This window comes from Boleophthalmus pectinirostris, unplaced genomic scaffold (assembly GCF_026225935.1).
Source record: "Boleophthalmus pectinirostris isolate CB_2022bp ecotype Guang Dong unplaced genomic scaffold, ASM2622593v1 HiC_scaffold_15, whole genome shotgun sequence".
Taxonomy (NCBI): Eukaryota; Metazoa; Chordata; class Actinopteri; order Gobiiformes; family Gobiidae; genus Boleophthalmus; species Boleophthalmus pectinirostris.
In genome coordinates this window covers 1,098,713-1,114,040 of record NW_026571070.1, presented here as the reverse complement: position 1 = coordinate 1,114,040, position 15,328 = coordinate 1,098,713, and the positions used below count along the sequence as shown (strand labels likewise).

The window sequence follows — 15,328 nt, the reverse complement described above, 5'->3', positions numbered from 1 at the left end:
GTCTGGTCCCTCAGGTCGCTCGGAGGCGCTGACTCTGACACATTTTTCCTAAATTAAATTCGAGTGATTCAGACAAACAACAACATCAGCAGCAGCAGCAGCAGCTCGGAATCCTGGGAAATGAAGTCTCCTGAACTCAAACAACAGCTGCACAAAACAAGAACCAAGAAAACAAGACTCACACCTGGTTTAGTCCTGGTTCAGTCCTGGTTTAGTCCTGGTTTAGACCTGGTTTAGACCTGGTTTAGACCTGGTTTAGACCTGGTTTAGACCTGGTTTAGACCTGGTTTAGTCCTGGTTTAGACCTGGTTTAGACCTGGTTAGTCCTGGTTTAGTCCTGGTTTAGTCCTGGTTAGTCCTGGTTTAGACCTGGTTTAGTCCTGGTTTAGTCCTGGTTTAGTCCTGGTTTAGAGTCCTGGTTTAGACCTGGTTTAGTCCTGGTTTAGTCCTGGTTTAGTCCTGGTTTAGTCCTGGTTTAGACCTCCTGGTTTAGTCCTGGTTTAGACCTGGTTTAGTCCTGGTTTAGTCCTGGTTTAGACCTGGTTTAGTCCTGGTTTAGACCTGGTTTTAGTCCTGGTTTAGTCCTGGTTTAGTCCTGGTTTAGTCCTGGTTTAGACCTGGTTTAGTCCTGGTTTAGTCCTGGTTTAGTCCTGGTTTAGTCCTGGTTTAGTCCTGGTTTAGTCCTGGTTTAGTCCTGGTTTAGTCCTGGTTTAGTCTCAGTCCTGGTTTAGACCTGGTTTAGACCTGGTTTAGTCCTGGTTTAGACCTGGTTTAGTCCTGGTTTTGTCCTGGTTTAGTCCTGGTTTAGTCCTGGTTTAGTCCTGGTTTTAGTCCTGGTTTAGTCCTGGTTTAGTCCTGGTTTAGTCCTGGTTTAGACCTGGTTTAGTCCTGGTTTAGTCCTGGTTTAGTCCTGGTTTAGTCCTGGTTTAGTCCTGGTTTAGTCCTGGTTTAGACCTGGTTTAGACCTGGTTTAGTCCTGGTTTAGACCTGGTTTTAGTCCTGGTTTAGTCCTGGTTTAGTCCTGGTTTAGACCTGGTTTTAGACCTGGTTTAGTCCTGGTTTAGTCCTGGTTTAGACCTGGTTTAGACCTGGTTTAGACCTGGTTTAGTCCTGGTTTAGTCCTGGTTTAGACCTGGTTTAGTCCTGGTTTAGACCTGGTTTAGTCCTGGTTTAGTCCTGGTTTAGACCTGGTTTAGACCTGGTTTAGACCTGGTTTAGACCTGGTTTAGTCCTGGTTTAGTCCTGGTTTAGACCTGGTTTAGTCCTGGTTAGTCCTGGTTTAGACCTGGTTTAGTCCTGGTTTTAGACCTGTTTAGTCCTGGTTTAGACCTGGTTTAGTCCTGGTTTTAGACCTGGTTTAGTCCTGGTTTAGTCCTGGTTCAGTCCTGGTTTTAGACCTGGTTTAGTCCTGGTTTAGTCCTGGTTTCCTGGTTTAGTCCTGGTTTAGTCCTGGTTCAGTCCTGGTTTAGACCTGGTTTAGTCCTGGTTCAGTGGTTTAGTTTGTTTGTTGTCGTTCTTGGTCCAGGGGACAGAGTCACGTCTCAGTTGGACATTTGAAATCGTTATTACAAAATAAATGTTCTACAGGAAAAGTCCTGGTTCAGTCCTTGTTTAGTCCTGGTTCAGTTCCATTGGACGCGTTCCCAAGAACAAACAGTTTCAAGGTTATTCAGCAAAGACAAAACAGTCACCACAAAACAGAGACTGAACCAGGACTAAACCAGGTCTGGACCAGGACTAAACCAGGTCTAAACCAGGTCTAAACCAGGACTAAACCAGGACTAAACCAGGACTAAACCAGGTCTAAACCAGGTCTAAACCAGGACTAAACCAGGACTAACCAGGTCTAAACCAGGACTAAACCAGGACTAAACCAGGACTAAACCAGAAACTCTAAACCAGAATAAACCAGGTCTAAACCAGAACTAAACCCGGACTAAACCAGGACTAAACCAGGACTAAACCAGGACTAAACCAGGTCTGGACCAGGTCTGGACCAGGTCTGGACCAGGTCTGAGGACGGTCTCCCCGGGGAGTCGTAGTCTGAGACAGATGGGGGGAGTTTCTTGACTCCCTCTGGACTCTGATAAATTCTGGTTGAGTTCTGTTGTTCCTGGACCAGAGCCAGACTCGGACTTTGATGTTTGCTCTGAGACCCGGACCCAGACCCGGACCTTAGACCGGACCAAAATCCACAAACACCAAAGATCTACAAACAAAACCACAGAGGACCAGGACCGTCACTTCAGTCCTGATTCAGTCCTGATTTAGCCCCTGGTCTAGTCCTGGTCTAGTCCTGGTCTAGTCCTGGTCTAGTCCTGGTCTAGTCCTGGTCTAGTCCTGGTCTAGTCCTGGTCTAGTCCTGGTCTAGTCGTCGTTTAATTTGATATTTTCTTAGTATGTTTGATTTTCTGAAGTTTGGTGCTGAAGCGGCTCGTTTGTCCGAGAACCGAGATCATCACAGAAAATAAACGAAAAGAAAATCCCCCAGTTGGACCTGATTTAGTCCTGGTTTAGTCCTGGTTTAGTCCTGGTTTAGTCCTGGTTTACTGTTTTAGACCTGGTTTATTCCTCATGCGGGACTCTGATGTCAGGTTGAAGTTTTAGTTTTACTGACTCGAATTTCCACTTATTTTAGTCCAAAATTAGAGACGCTGTTTAGACCTGGTTAAGTCCTGGTTTAGTCCTGGTTTAGACCTGGTTTAGACCTGGTTTAGACCTGGTTTAGACCTGGTTAGACCTGGTTTAGACCTGGTTTAGACCTGGTTTAGTCCTGGTTTAGACCTGGTTTAGTCCTGGTTTAGACCTGGTTTAGACCTGGTTTAGTCCTGGTTTAGACCTGGTTTAGACCTGGTTAAGTCCTGGTTTAGTCCTGGTTTAGACCTGGTTAGTCCTGGTTTAGTCCTGGTTTAGACCTGGTTTAGTCCTGGTTTAGTCCTGATTCTGGAGTCTTCTGTCAGGTTTAATTGAGTTTTATTGCTTCGACTTTAAAATTATTCTAGTGCAAAATTCGAGACCCGGACCCGGACCCGGCTCTGGTCCTGGTCTGGTCTCTGTCTGGTCTCGGGTCTGGTCCTGGTCTGGTCCTGGTCCTGGTCCTGGTCTAGTCCCGGTTCAGACTCGGAGTGCGTGCGTTTGCAGTTGACAAAGTGGTCGGACTCGTTTCGGGGAGTTTCGTAATCGAGTCAAAACTCACGGCTCGTGCACGAGGCGCGTGAACTGACGGAAACTGACACGAGATTTTTACGATTTATCAAAAACTGAAATCACGATCAAATCACGATCAAATCACAATCAAATCACAATCAAATCACGATCAAATCACGACACCTGCGGGGAAAAAGACTGAACCTGAAGAAGAAACCAGGACTAAACCTGAGACCGAACCAGGACTGAACCAGGACTTAACCAGGTCTAAACCAGGTCTAAACCAGGACTAAACAGCGTCTCTAATTTTGGACTAAAATAAGTGGAAATTCGAGTCAATAAAACTAAAACTTCAACCTGACATCAGAGTCCCGCAGGAGGAATAAACCAGGTCTAAAACAGAACTAAACCAGGTGTATCCCGGGTCCAGGCTCGGGTCTGTGCTCGGGTCCAGGGTCCAGGCTCGGGTCCTCTGTGCTCGGGTCGGGTCCAGGCTCGGGTCTGTGCTCGGGTCCGGGTCTGTGCTCGGGTCCAGGCTCGGGTCCGTGTGACCGGGTGGGACTGACCTTTGCGGCCGGGCTGGGCGCTGCAGAGGCCGGTGAGCAGCAGCAGCAGCAGCGCGGTTCGGGCTCCGGGGGGGGCCCGGGGTGTCCGCTCCATGTGCCCGGGTCAGAGGCGCTGTGGCGCGGCCGGAGGCGCAGGGAAGAGCCGCAGAGAGAAGAGCCGCACACGGAGCTCCATCCGCGGCGCACGAGACTGAAGAGAGACGCACGCGCAGCGGACACGGAACAGACCTGGACACGCCCCCACCACCACCGAGCCCCGCCCCCCCGTAACTCCTTCTCTCTCTCTCTCTCTCTCTCTCTCTCTCTCTCTCTCTCTCTCTCTCTCTCTCTCTCTCTCTCTCTCTCTCTCTCTCTCTCTCTCTCTCTCTCTCTCTCTCTCTCTCTCTCTCTCTCTCTCTCTCTCTCTCTCCTTCTCTCTCTCTCTCTCTCTCTCTCTCTCTCTCTCTCTCTCCTTCTCTCTCTCTCTCTCTCTCTCTCCTCTCTCTCTCTCTCTCTCTCTCTCTCTCTCTCTCTCTCTCTCTCTCTTTCTCTCTCTCTCTCTTCTCTCTCTCTCTCTCTCTCTCTCTCTCTCTCTCTCTCTCTCTCTCTCTCTCTCTCTCTCTCTCTCTCTCTCTCTCTCTTCTCTCTCTCTCTCTCTCTCTCTCTCTCTCTCTCTCTCTCTCTCTCTCTCTCTCTCTCTCTCTCTCTCTCTCTCTCTCTCTCTCTCTCTCTCTCTCTCTCTCCTCTCTCTCTCTCTCTCTCTCTCTCTCTCTCTCTCTCTCTCTCTCTCTCTCTCTCTCTCTCTCTCTCTCTGTGTGGACGTGTTTCTTCTTCTTCTATCAATAATATTTTGAATTTGGTTCAGTAAAATCTGGACTTTTTATTTTCTTTTAGCAGATAAAACTTATTATTTCCTCGTCTTTGTTTCTCTACAGAAAATCAAGTAATCCAAAGTAATCAGATTACATTACTCACTTTAATAATTTAATGGATTACATTACAAACTACATTTTGGAGTATGTAATCTGTAATCTGTAGGGGATTACATTTGAAAAGTAAATATAAAAGTGTAAAGAGAAACATTCTGGATTCTCCACATGATCTGAGGGACTTTTTTCTTTTCTTTTCTTCTTTTTTTTGTTGCTTTATTATCATTTACAAACACAGATTTCTGTATTTTACTTAAATGAAAATGTCGGCAAGGATCAGATTAGTAAAAAATTGTGATTGTAAAATTAAAGATAAAATTGATTTAAAAAAATAAAAATAAATAAATGAGCTCCTTTTCTCTTGAGTTCAGTCGAGATCTGCAGCTCCACGACTGAACTGATCCAGGTGATTCTAGTGAAGGTGAAGTGTGGAGTTTAAAAACACAGAGGAGCACTTCCTGTATCACCACACGATGACATCACGAGGTGGAACAGAGAGTTTTCAGTTTGAGAGAAGAACTCGTTCTAAATGTGCAGGTTTGTGTTAAACATGTGAATGAAACAAAACAAAAGTCCAGGAAACAACAACAAAACATCAGAACATTAGAACTTTAGAATTTATCGTTGGATTTATCGTTGGACTTGTCGTTGGCCGTTGGACTTGTCGTTGGTCGTTGGTCTTGTCGTCGGCCGTTGGACTTGTCGTTGGCCGTTGGACTTGTCGTCGGCCGTTGGACTTGTCGTCGGCCGTTGGTCTTGTCGTTGGTTGTCTTGTTGTCGTTGCGTTGCTTGTTTGGACTTGTCGTTGGTCTTGTCGTCGGTCGTCGGTCTTGTCGTTGGTTGGTCTTGTCGTTGGCGTTGGTCGTTGGTCGTCGGTCTTGTTGGACTTGTCGTTGGCCGTTGTCGTCGTTGACTTGTCGGTTCTTGTCGTTGGACTTGTCGTCGGGTTGGTCTTGTCGTTGGTCTTGTCGTTGGACTTGTTCGTCGTTGGCCGTTGGACTTGTCGTTGGTTGGACTTGTCGTCGTTGGTTGGACTTGTCGTCGGGCGTTGGACTTGTCGTCGGCCGTTGGACTTGTCGTTGGCCGTTGGTCTTGTCGTTGGACTTGTCGTTGGTTTGTCGTTGTCGTCGGCCGTTGGACTTGTCGTCGGTCCGTTGGACTTGTCGTTGGCCGTTGGACTTGTCGTCGGCCGTTGGACTTGTCGTTGGACTTGTCGTTGGCCGTTGGTCTTGTTGTCGTTGGTTGGTTGTCGTTGGACTTGTCGTTGGCCGTTGGTCTTGTCGTTGGACTTGTCGTCGGCCGTTGGTTTTGTCGTTGGACTTGTCGTTGGCCGTTGGTCTTGTTGTCGTTTGGACTTGTCGTTGGACTTGTCGTTGACTTGTCGTCGGCCGTTGGTCGTTGGACTTGTCGTTGGCCGTTGTTGGACTTGTCGTTGGCCGTCCGTTGGGTTGACTTGTCGTCGGCCCGTTGGACTTGTCGTTGGTCGTTGGACTTGTCGTTGGTCGTTGGACTTGTCGTTGGCCGTTGGACTTGTCGTTGGTCTTGTCGTCGGCCGTTGGACTTGTCGTTGGTCGTTGGACTTGTCGTCGTTGGTCTTGTCGTTGGACTTGTCGTTGGTCTTGTCGTTGGCCGTTGGACTTGTCGTCGGCCGTTGGACTTGTCGTTCGTTGGTCCGTTGGACTTGTCGTCGGTCGTTGGACTTGTCGTTGGTCTTGTCGTCGGCCGTTGGACTTGTCGTTGGCCGTTGGTCTTGTCGTTGGCCGTTGGACTTGTCGTTGGTCTTGTCGTTGGCCGTTGGACTTGTCGTTGGTCCGTTGGACTTGTCGTTGGTCGTTGGACTTGTCGTTGGTCGTTGGACTTGTCGTCGTTGGTCTTGTCGTTGGACTTGTCGTTGGTCGTTGGACTTGTCGTCGGCCGTTGGACTTGTCATCGGCGTGTGGACTTGTCGTTGGCTTGTTGGACTTGTCGTTGGACTTGTCGTTGGGCGTTGGTCTTGTCGTCGGCCGTTGGTCTTGTCGTTGGACTTGTCGTCGGCCGTTGGTCTTGTCGTTGGACTTGTCGTTGGCCGTTGGACTTGTCGTCGTTGGACTTGTCGTTGGTCGTTGGACTTGTCGTTGGCCGTTGGTCTTGTCGTCGGCCGTTGGACTTGTCGTCGGCCGTTGGACTTGTCGTTGGTCGTTGGTCTTGTCGTCGTTGGCGTCGTCGTTGGACTTGTCGTTGGTCTTGTCGTTGGCCGTTGGACTTGTCGTTGGACTTGTCGTTGGCCGTTGGTCTTGTCGTTGGCCGTTGGACTTGTCGTTGGTCGTTGGTCTTGTCGTTGGACTTGTCGTTGGTCGTTGGTCTTGTCGTTGGACTTGTCGTTGGACTTGTCGTTGGCCGTTGGACTTGTCGTTGGACTTGTCGTTGGTCGTTGGACTTGTCGTTGGTCGTTGGTCGTTGTCGTTGGCCGTTGGACTTGTCGTCGTTGGTCGTTGGACTTGTCGTTGGTCGTTGTCGTTGGTCTTGTCGTCGGCCGTTGGACTTGTCGTTGGTCGTTGGTCGTCGGCCGTTTGGACTTGTCGTTGTCTTGTCGTCGACTTGTCGTTGGTCTTGGTCGTCGTCGACTTGTCGTTGGACTTGTCGTCGGTTTGTCGTCTTGTCGTCGTCGCCGTTGGACTTGTCGTCGGTCTTGTTGGTCTTGTCGTCGGACCGTTGGTCGTTGGTCTTGTCGTTGGCCGTTGGACTTGTCGTTGTCGTTGGTCCGTTGGACTTGTCGTTGGCTCGTTGGACTTGTCTTGTCGTTTGGCTTGTCGTTGTCGTCGTCGGCCGTTGGACTTGTCGTTGGTCTTGTCGTCGGCCGTTGGTCTTGTCGTCGGTCGTTGGTCTTGTCGTCGGTCGTTGGTCTTGTCGTCGGCCGTTGGTCTTGTCGTCGGTCGTTGGACTTGTCGTCGTTGGTCTTGTCGTTGGACTTGTCGTTGGTCGTTGTCGTCGCGTTGGACTTGTCGTTGGTCTTGTTGGACGTTGTCGTTTGGACTCGTTGTCGTCCGTTGGTCGTTGGACTTGTCGTTGGTCGTTGGTTGTCGTCTTGTCGTCGTTGGTCTTGTCGTTGGACTTGTCGTTGGTCGTTGGTCGTTGGTCGTCGTCGGACTTGTCGTTGGACTTGTCGTCGGCGTTGGTCTTGTCGTTGGTCTTGTCGTTGTCGTCGGTTGGTCGTTGGTTGTCGTTGGCGTCGTTGTCGTTGGTCGTTGGTCTTGTCGTTGGACTTGTCGTCGGGTTGGTCGTTGGTCGTTGGTCTTGTCGTTGGTCTTGGTCGTTGGCGTTGGACTTGTCGTTGGTCGTTTGTCGTTGGTTGTCTTGGTCTTGGTCTTGTCGTTGGTCGTTGGACTTGTCGTTGGTCGTTGGACTTGTCGTTGGTCTTGTCGTCGGCCGTTGGACTTGTCGTTGGGCGTTGGTCTTGTCGTTGGACTTGTCGTTGGTCGTTGGTCTTGTCGTTGGACTTGTCGTTCGTCGTCTTGTCGTTGGTCTTGTCGTTGGTCGTTGGTCGTTGGTCTTGTCGTTGGTCTTGTCGTTGGACTTGTCGTTGGACTTGTCGTCGGCCGTTGGACTTGTCGTCGGCGGCGTTTGCCGCGTGACCGACTTAAATCCATAATTCAGGCTCTTTTGCTCTTTTGTTTTTCTCTTGTTTCATTTTTGTCGATGAAGCAAAATTTGTTTAAGTTAATGGAAAAAATCACTCGTTTGTCACTAACAGCCAATGACAGACTGTCGCCGGGCGGAAAACACGCACCCAGGACTTTTAGTTTAGACCTGGTTTAGTCCTGGTTTAGTTCTGGTTCAGTCCTGGTTTAGTTCTGGTTCAGTCCTGGTTTAGTTCTGGTTCAGTCCTGGTTTAGTCCTGGTTTAGTTCTGGTTTAGTCCTGATTTAGTCCTGGTTTAGTTCTGGTTCAGTCCTGGTTTAGTTCTGGTTCAGTCCTGGTTTAGTCCTGGTTTAGTTCTGGTTTAGTCCTGATTTAGTCCTGGTTTAGTCCTGATTTAGTCCTGGTTTAGTTCTGGTTTAGTTCTGGTTCAGTCCTGGTTTAGTTCTGGTTCAGTCCTGGTTTAGTCCTGGTTTAGTTCTGGTTTAGTCCTGATTTAGTCCTGGTTTAGTTCTGGTTCAGTCCTGGTTTAGTTCTGGTTCAGTCCTGGTTTAGTCCTGGTTTAGTTCTGGTTTAGTCCTGATTTAGTTTTTAGTCCTGGTTTAGTCCTGGTTTTTAGTCCTGGTTTAGTTCTGGTTTAGTTCTGGTTCAGTCCTGATTTAGTCCTGGTTCAGTCCTGGTTTAGTTCTGGTTTAGACCTGATTTAGTCCTGATTTAGTCCTGGTTTAGTTCTGGTTCAGTCCTGATTTAGTTCTGGTTCAGTCCTGATTTAGTCCTGGTTTAGTTCTGGTTCAGTCCTGGTTTAGTTCTGGTTTAGACCTGGTTTAGTTCTGGTTCAGTCCTGGTTTAGTTCTGGTTCAGTCCTGATTTAGTCCTGGTTTAGTTCTGGTTTAGTCCTGGTTTAGTCCTGGTTTAGTCCTGGTTTAGTTCTGGTTTAGTCCTGGTTTAGTCCTGGTTTAGTTCTGGTTTAGACCTGGTTTAGTTCTGGTTCAGTGTTTCTGTTCTGATTGGTCGTTTGTCACTGATGAAAAGATAAAGAAAAATGGTTTGAACTTGTCTCAGATCAACAAGTCCAGATTAAACCAGGACTAAACCAGGACTAAACCAGGACTGAACCAGAACTAAACCAGGTCTAAACCAGGACTAAACCAGGACTGAACCAAAACTAAAACCAGGACTAACCCATTCCAGGTCTAAACCAGGACTGAAACAGGACTAAACCAGAACTAACACCAGGACTAAAACCAGAACTAAAACCAGGTCTAAACCAGGACTAAATCAGAACTAAACCAGGACTGAACCAGGACTAAACCAGAACTAAACCAGGTCTAAACCAGGACTAAATCAGAACTAAACCAGGACTGAACCAGAACTAAACCAGGTCTAAACCAGGACTGAACCAGGACTAAACCAGAACTAAAACCAGGACTAACCCATTCCAGGTCTAAACCAGGACTGAACCAGGACTAAACCAGAACTAACACCAGGACTAAAACCAGAACTAAAACCAGGTCTAAACCAGGACTAAATCAGAACTAAACCAGGATGAACCAGGACTAAACCAGAACTAAAAACCAGGAAAAACTAAACCAGGACTCTAAACTAAACCAGGACTGAACCAGACTAAACCAGAACTAAACCAGGACTAAACCAGACTTAAAAACCAGTGATCTCATATATAAAGCATTTCTCTATCAATAATATTTTTTTAATCTGGTTAAGGAAAGACTGGACTTTTTATTGTCTTTAAGTAGACAAAAGTTATTATGTTCAGATTTCCTCGTCTTTGCTGCTTTACAACAAACAGTTTCTTATTCATGGAGACTTGGGCTCAACAGACAAATTTGGAGAGATTTGTTAAACAATAAATGACTTTATAAAGTCACTTTTTTTAAATCTATATCAGTGTTTTGATCTGCCACAATAATGTAAGAATGAATTTAAATGAAAATACCTCAAATTGAAGCTTTTCTCAGCAATTTTTAGATGAGATTAAAATGAGATTAATTAATTTAATTACAAATCATAATTAATTAATCTCTCAATTTTTTTAATCGCATGACAGCACTATATATATATATATATATATATATATATATATATATATATATATATATATATTGCAAAAGTGAAAATTTTGTTCAATTCATTCTTGTTCCATAGGTGTGTGTTGTGTTTGTGTGTGTCTGTGTGTGTTTGTGTGTAACATTCATAAATTGTTTATGAGGTCAGTTCCTTTTTTATTATTAATGATGTGTTTTTATTAAATTAAATTATTTCATGTGTGAACAAACCTCCTGTACAACAGCGCCATCTGCTGGACACACGTGTGTATGTCTGAGTTCATGTCTGTGTCAGTGTGTGTGTGTCTGTGTCAGTGTGTGTCTGTGTGTGTCTGTGTCAGTGTGTGTCTGTGTGTGTGTTTGTGTGTGTCAGTGTGTGTTTGAGTTTGTGTCGTTGTTGATCCACAAATGTGAATCACATTTTACAATTATTTATTTATTTACAATGTAAAAATATATTTTTATAAACACAAATCTGTAAAAAACTAAATACAAATGACAAATATTAAATCTGCAGCTTTTCTTCAGTAAAAGCAGCAGTAGGGAGCAGTGTTTGTAGGGAGCAGTGTTTGTAGGGAGCAGTGTTTGTAGGGAGCAGTGTTTGTAGGGAGCAGTGTCCTCTGGTGGACAGAAGTTTTCATCACAGTTTTTCTCTTCAGGATCAAATAAATAATTCACATGTTTGTTTCCAGGTCAAAGATCTGCACCGCCCCCCCCCCTCCTCTTCTCTTCCTCCTCCTCCTCTTCCTCTTCTCTCTTCTCCTCTCTTCTCTCTAGTATCAGTTTTTCTTTCACCTTTGACCTGGTGTTTGTGGGTGAAGAGTCGTTTCCTTTTGTTCCACAGAAGATTCACCATCTGCTCCTCACAGCCTCAACACAACTCCACCTCCTCCACCTCCCCACCACCTCCTCCCACCTCCTCCACCATCACCTCCTCCTCCACCATCACCTCCTCCACCACCTCTCCTCCACCATCACCTCCTCCACCACCTCCAGCTCCTCCTCCACCACCTCCATCATCACCATCACCTCCTCCACCATCACCTCCACCTCCTCCACCACCATCACCTCCTCCACCATCACCTCCAGCTCCTCCTCCACCATCACCTCCTCCACCACCACCTCCATCACCTCCTCCTCTTCCATCACCTCCTCCATTTGCTCCTCACAGCCTCAACACAACTCCACCTCCTCCACCCTCCAGCTCCTCCAGCTCCATCACCTCCTCCATATTGTCCACCTCCACCAGCTCCTTAACTACTTTATTTATTTATTCATTTATGTGTTGTTGTTTTTTTTGTATTGTGATGATGTTTTATTTTAAATCATGTAGAATTTGAGTCTAAATGTTCTGATTTATTTGATTTCATTTATATTTATTTCTTTTCTTGTGACGTTCAGTTGATTTAAATGATTATTTGGCACCAAGAATAAACTCTTGTCTCTGTTTTTGTTTTCTTTATTTTTTTTCTTTGTTTTTTTGTTGTAGAATATTAATTTAAAAAAAAAAGAAAGAAAAGCACTTGATGACATCACGAGGTGGGACAGAGCGTGTGGAGCTGTGCAGATGTAAACAGACTCATAATAAAAGAGCTCGAGGAGGAAACAGGATCATCACTTTACGATCATAAATCCAGTGAAACGTTCTCCTCTCGTCTCCATGGAGACAGACCTGCGCAGAGCCGCAGAAATGTTCCACAGCGCAGCTTTTCTGAGTCTCATGATCTCGCTTTAATGGTGATTAGCCTCATTTGCATAAAGACAATTAAAGTGATTAGGGGGGGGGTCACGCGCACGGACCTCCCGCCGCGAGCCCAGTGTCCCCGCGGTGGGCGTGGCCTGTGCGTCACGTGACGCGGCCCTTTGTTGATGCGCTTCGCCGGAGACGCGCAGGACAAAAAAAAAGTCCCACCGTCCGACGCACCGACGCGCCCTGCCTCTGCCCGGCGCACCCTCGCTCTTTCTCGGCTCGGGTTCTCTGCTTCGCCCCGCTGCGGCTCCGGAGCTCCTCGCGGTGGATCTGTGCGGTGGTTTCGGGGGACACTGGGGGCTCGGCGGGGGATGGAGGTCGCTGGGTCCGGCTGAGCGCACACGGACTCCGGGAGAAGAACAGGGGGAGTGGGGGTCGGACAGAAGCCCCAGGCCCTGCGCGCAGGCTTTGTTTTCCTGACCGAGCTCCGAGCGCCACTCCTCGGCTTTATTCCAGCGCAGTTCCCGGTGCTTTGGGACACACGGTACCCGGGACTCGACGCGTGATTTCCCGGGACCGAACCGCGTCCCGGAGCGGACTGTTCTCGTGTTTCTGTCCCGTTTACAGCAGCGGCTCCTCGGCTCATTCATCCACAGCGCGCCCCTCCTCTCCGCGTCCTTCGCTCCGTCTCGACCTCCATCATGGCTCCTCCGCTCCTCCGGGGATCGTGCTTCTCCTGCGGCCTCATGCTGCTGCTCCTGCCCGCCGCATGGAGCTCCTTTCCCCGCAGCGGACAAGACTGTGGGCCCGGGAAGGCCGAGTGCACAGGTAAGACCTGCACCTGACGGGCCGGAACCAGGACTGAACCAGGACTGAACCAGGACTAAACCAGGACTGAACCAGGACTAAACCAGGACTAAACCAGGACTGAACCAGGACTAAACCAGGACTGAACCAGGACTAAACCAGGACTGAACCAGGACTGAACCAGGAGGACTGAACCAGGACTGAACCAGGACTAAACCAGGACTAAACCAGGACTGAACCAGGACTGAACCAGGACTGAACCAGGACTGAACCAGGACTGAACCAGGACTCTGAACCAGGTCTGGAGCAGCTCTATATAAATCAGGAGCAGGACTAAAGTCTTAGAGGAGAGATTCTGCACCAAGGAACAGAACTGGGGTCTAATAACAAGATTATTTACATGTAATAACAGAACATACAGAGGGTCTCACTGAACCAGGACTAGACCAGAACTAGACCAGAACTAAACCAGGACTAAACCAGGACTAAACCAGGACTAAACCAGGACTAAACCAGGACTAAACCAGGACTAAACTAGGACTAAACCAGGACTAAACCAGGTCACAGTGTCAGTGTTTCGAACGTTCTCGCTCCTGGAGCTTATTCACTCTGTAAGTTTGTTATAAAGCCCCCAGAACTAAACCAGGACTAAACATGGACTTAACCAGGTCTGACCCAAGCCAGACAGGGATTAAACCAGGACTAAATCCAAGACTAAAACCAAGACCAAGTGAATTATGAGACTGAACCAGGATTTGTCACTGATGTTGATCAGAACCACAGTTTAAACACGGACCAGGACTAAACCAGGACTGAACCAGGACTGGCCTAGATCTAAACCAGATCTAAACCAGGACTGGTCCAGGACTTTGTTGGAGTTGGAGAGCAGCCTGTGCTCCAGATGTGACCACTCCTCTGCCCAAGTGCCTCTATTTAGAGATAATTACAGACAAGACTCGTGCACGAGCCCACGTGCACACGCCTGTGCACGAGCCCACGTGCACACGCCTGTGCACGTGGGCTCGTGCACGAACTCATCAATCTAAAACCTGCTCTGATCAGTTTCAGTGATTTAAGATCTTTGGGTTTAAGTGTCGATATCGAAAATAAAGAAACTGAAAAGACTTGATCTCATTTAAACTCAAACTAAACTGATCCAAACCAAACTAAACTAAACCAAACTAAACCAAACCAAACTAAACCAAACCAAACTGCTCCAGACTGTTGGAGTCGTGTCCTGGGATGTGACTTGACTCTCGTTTCCTCAAAACATCAAAGTGTCAAATCTGATGATCAAACAGAAAATCCAGACCAGGACCAGGACCAGGACCAGACCAGGACCAGACTAGGACCAGACCAGGACCAGACTAGGACCAGACCAGACCAGGACCAGGAAAAGACCTGGACCAGTTTTTCTGAACTGGGTTGACCTGGGTTATAAAAGGTCTAAAACCAGGACTAAACCCTGTCTAAACCAGGACTAAACCCGGTCTAAACCAGGACTAAACCCGGTCTAAACCAGGACTAAACCCGGTCTAAACCAGGACTAGGCCTGGTCTCTGGGGGTTGTTGTTTGGTGGTAAATCTCGGGGGGTGTTTCCATGGAGATCAGAGGCGACTGTGAAAAACTCGACCTTCACAATAAAAGCCCCACAACAAAACACCAGGACTGAACCAAAACCAGGACTGAACCAAAACCAGGACTAAACCAAAACCAGGACTGAACCAAAACCAGGACTAAACCAAAACCAGGACTGAACCAAAACCAGGACTAAACCAAAACCAGGACTAAACCAAAACCAGGACTGAACCAGTTCTAGACTAGGGGCTAAACCTGAATTTGAATCTTCATTATTATTATTATTTTATAAATTATTATTTTTTGTTCATTTTTCATGTAGTTTTTTCTCTAACTCCTCGTCCAGCACCTGCAGGCCCCACACGGGGGAAAAGTCCACACTAGAGCTTTAAATCTGAGGCCTGTGGTGGTTTTTATGGGGCTCATTTCCTCCCGGGCTCTGATTGGTCGGTCTAACTGCTGCTCCCTCCTGATTGGCTGCTTTGAGGTGTGGGCTGGGCTCTGATTGGTTGGCGGGGTAATTACAGGGCGGCGGGTCTCTCATTAGTGAATACCACGACTAAAGACCGCGTTACCCACAATGCCCTCTGGCCACAGCAGCTACACTACAGACTGAACCAGGACTAAAACTGGACTAAACCAGGTCTGAACCTGGACTAAAACTGGACTAAAACTGGATTAAACCAGGACTAAACCAGGTCTAAACCAGGACTAAAACTGGACTAAACCAGGACTAAAACAGGACTAAACTAGGACTAAACCAGGACTAAAACTGGACTAAACCAGGACTAAAACTGGACTAAACCAGGACTAAAACAGGACTAAACTAGGACTAAACCAGGTCTAAACCAGGACTAAAACTGGACTAAACCAGGACTAAAACAGGACTGAACTAGGACTAAACCAGGTCTAAACCAGGACTAAACCAGGTCTAAACCAGGACTGAACTCTCTT

General features: G+C 47.5%; 2 protein-coding genes across 2 annotated transcripts in view; one reads left to right on the top strand and one right to left on the bottom strand.

The window, feature by feature from the left end:
* The window catches only part of LOC110153500 (melanoma receptor tyrosine-protein kinase-like), a 63,629-nt gene extending 59,738 nt beyond the window's left edge, over nucleotides 1-3,891 (bottom strand). Inside the window, exon 1 of the mRNA XM_055151204.1 lies at nucleotides 3,714-3,891. Coding sequence (XP_055007179.1) covers nucleotides 3,714-3,807 — 94 coding nt within the window. The 5' untranslated portion in view covers nucleotides 3,808-3,891. The remainder of the gene's footprint in view (nucleotides 1-3,713) is intronic.
* Nucleotides 3,892-12,306: 8,415 nt separating this feature from the next.
* Nucleotides 12,307-15,328, top strand: part of LOC110173960 (tomoregulin-1-like) — a 12,102-nt gene continuing 9,080 nt past the window's right edge. The window contains exon 1 of the mRNA XM_020939984.2: nucleotides 12,307-12,816. Coding sequence (XP_020795643.2) covers nucleotides 12,690-12,816 — 127 coding nt within the window. The 5' untranslated portion in view covers nucleotides 12,307-12,689. The remainder of the gene's footprint in view (nucleotides 12,817-15,328) is intronic.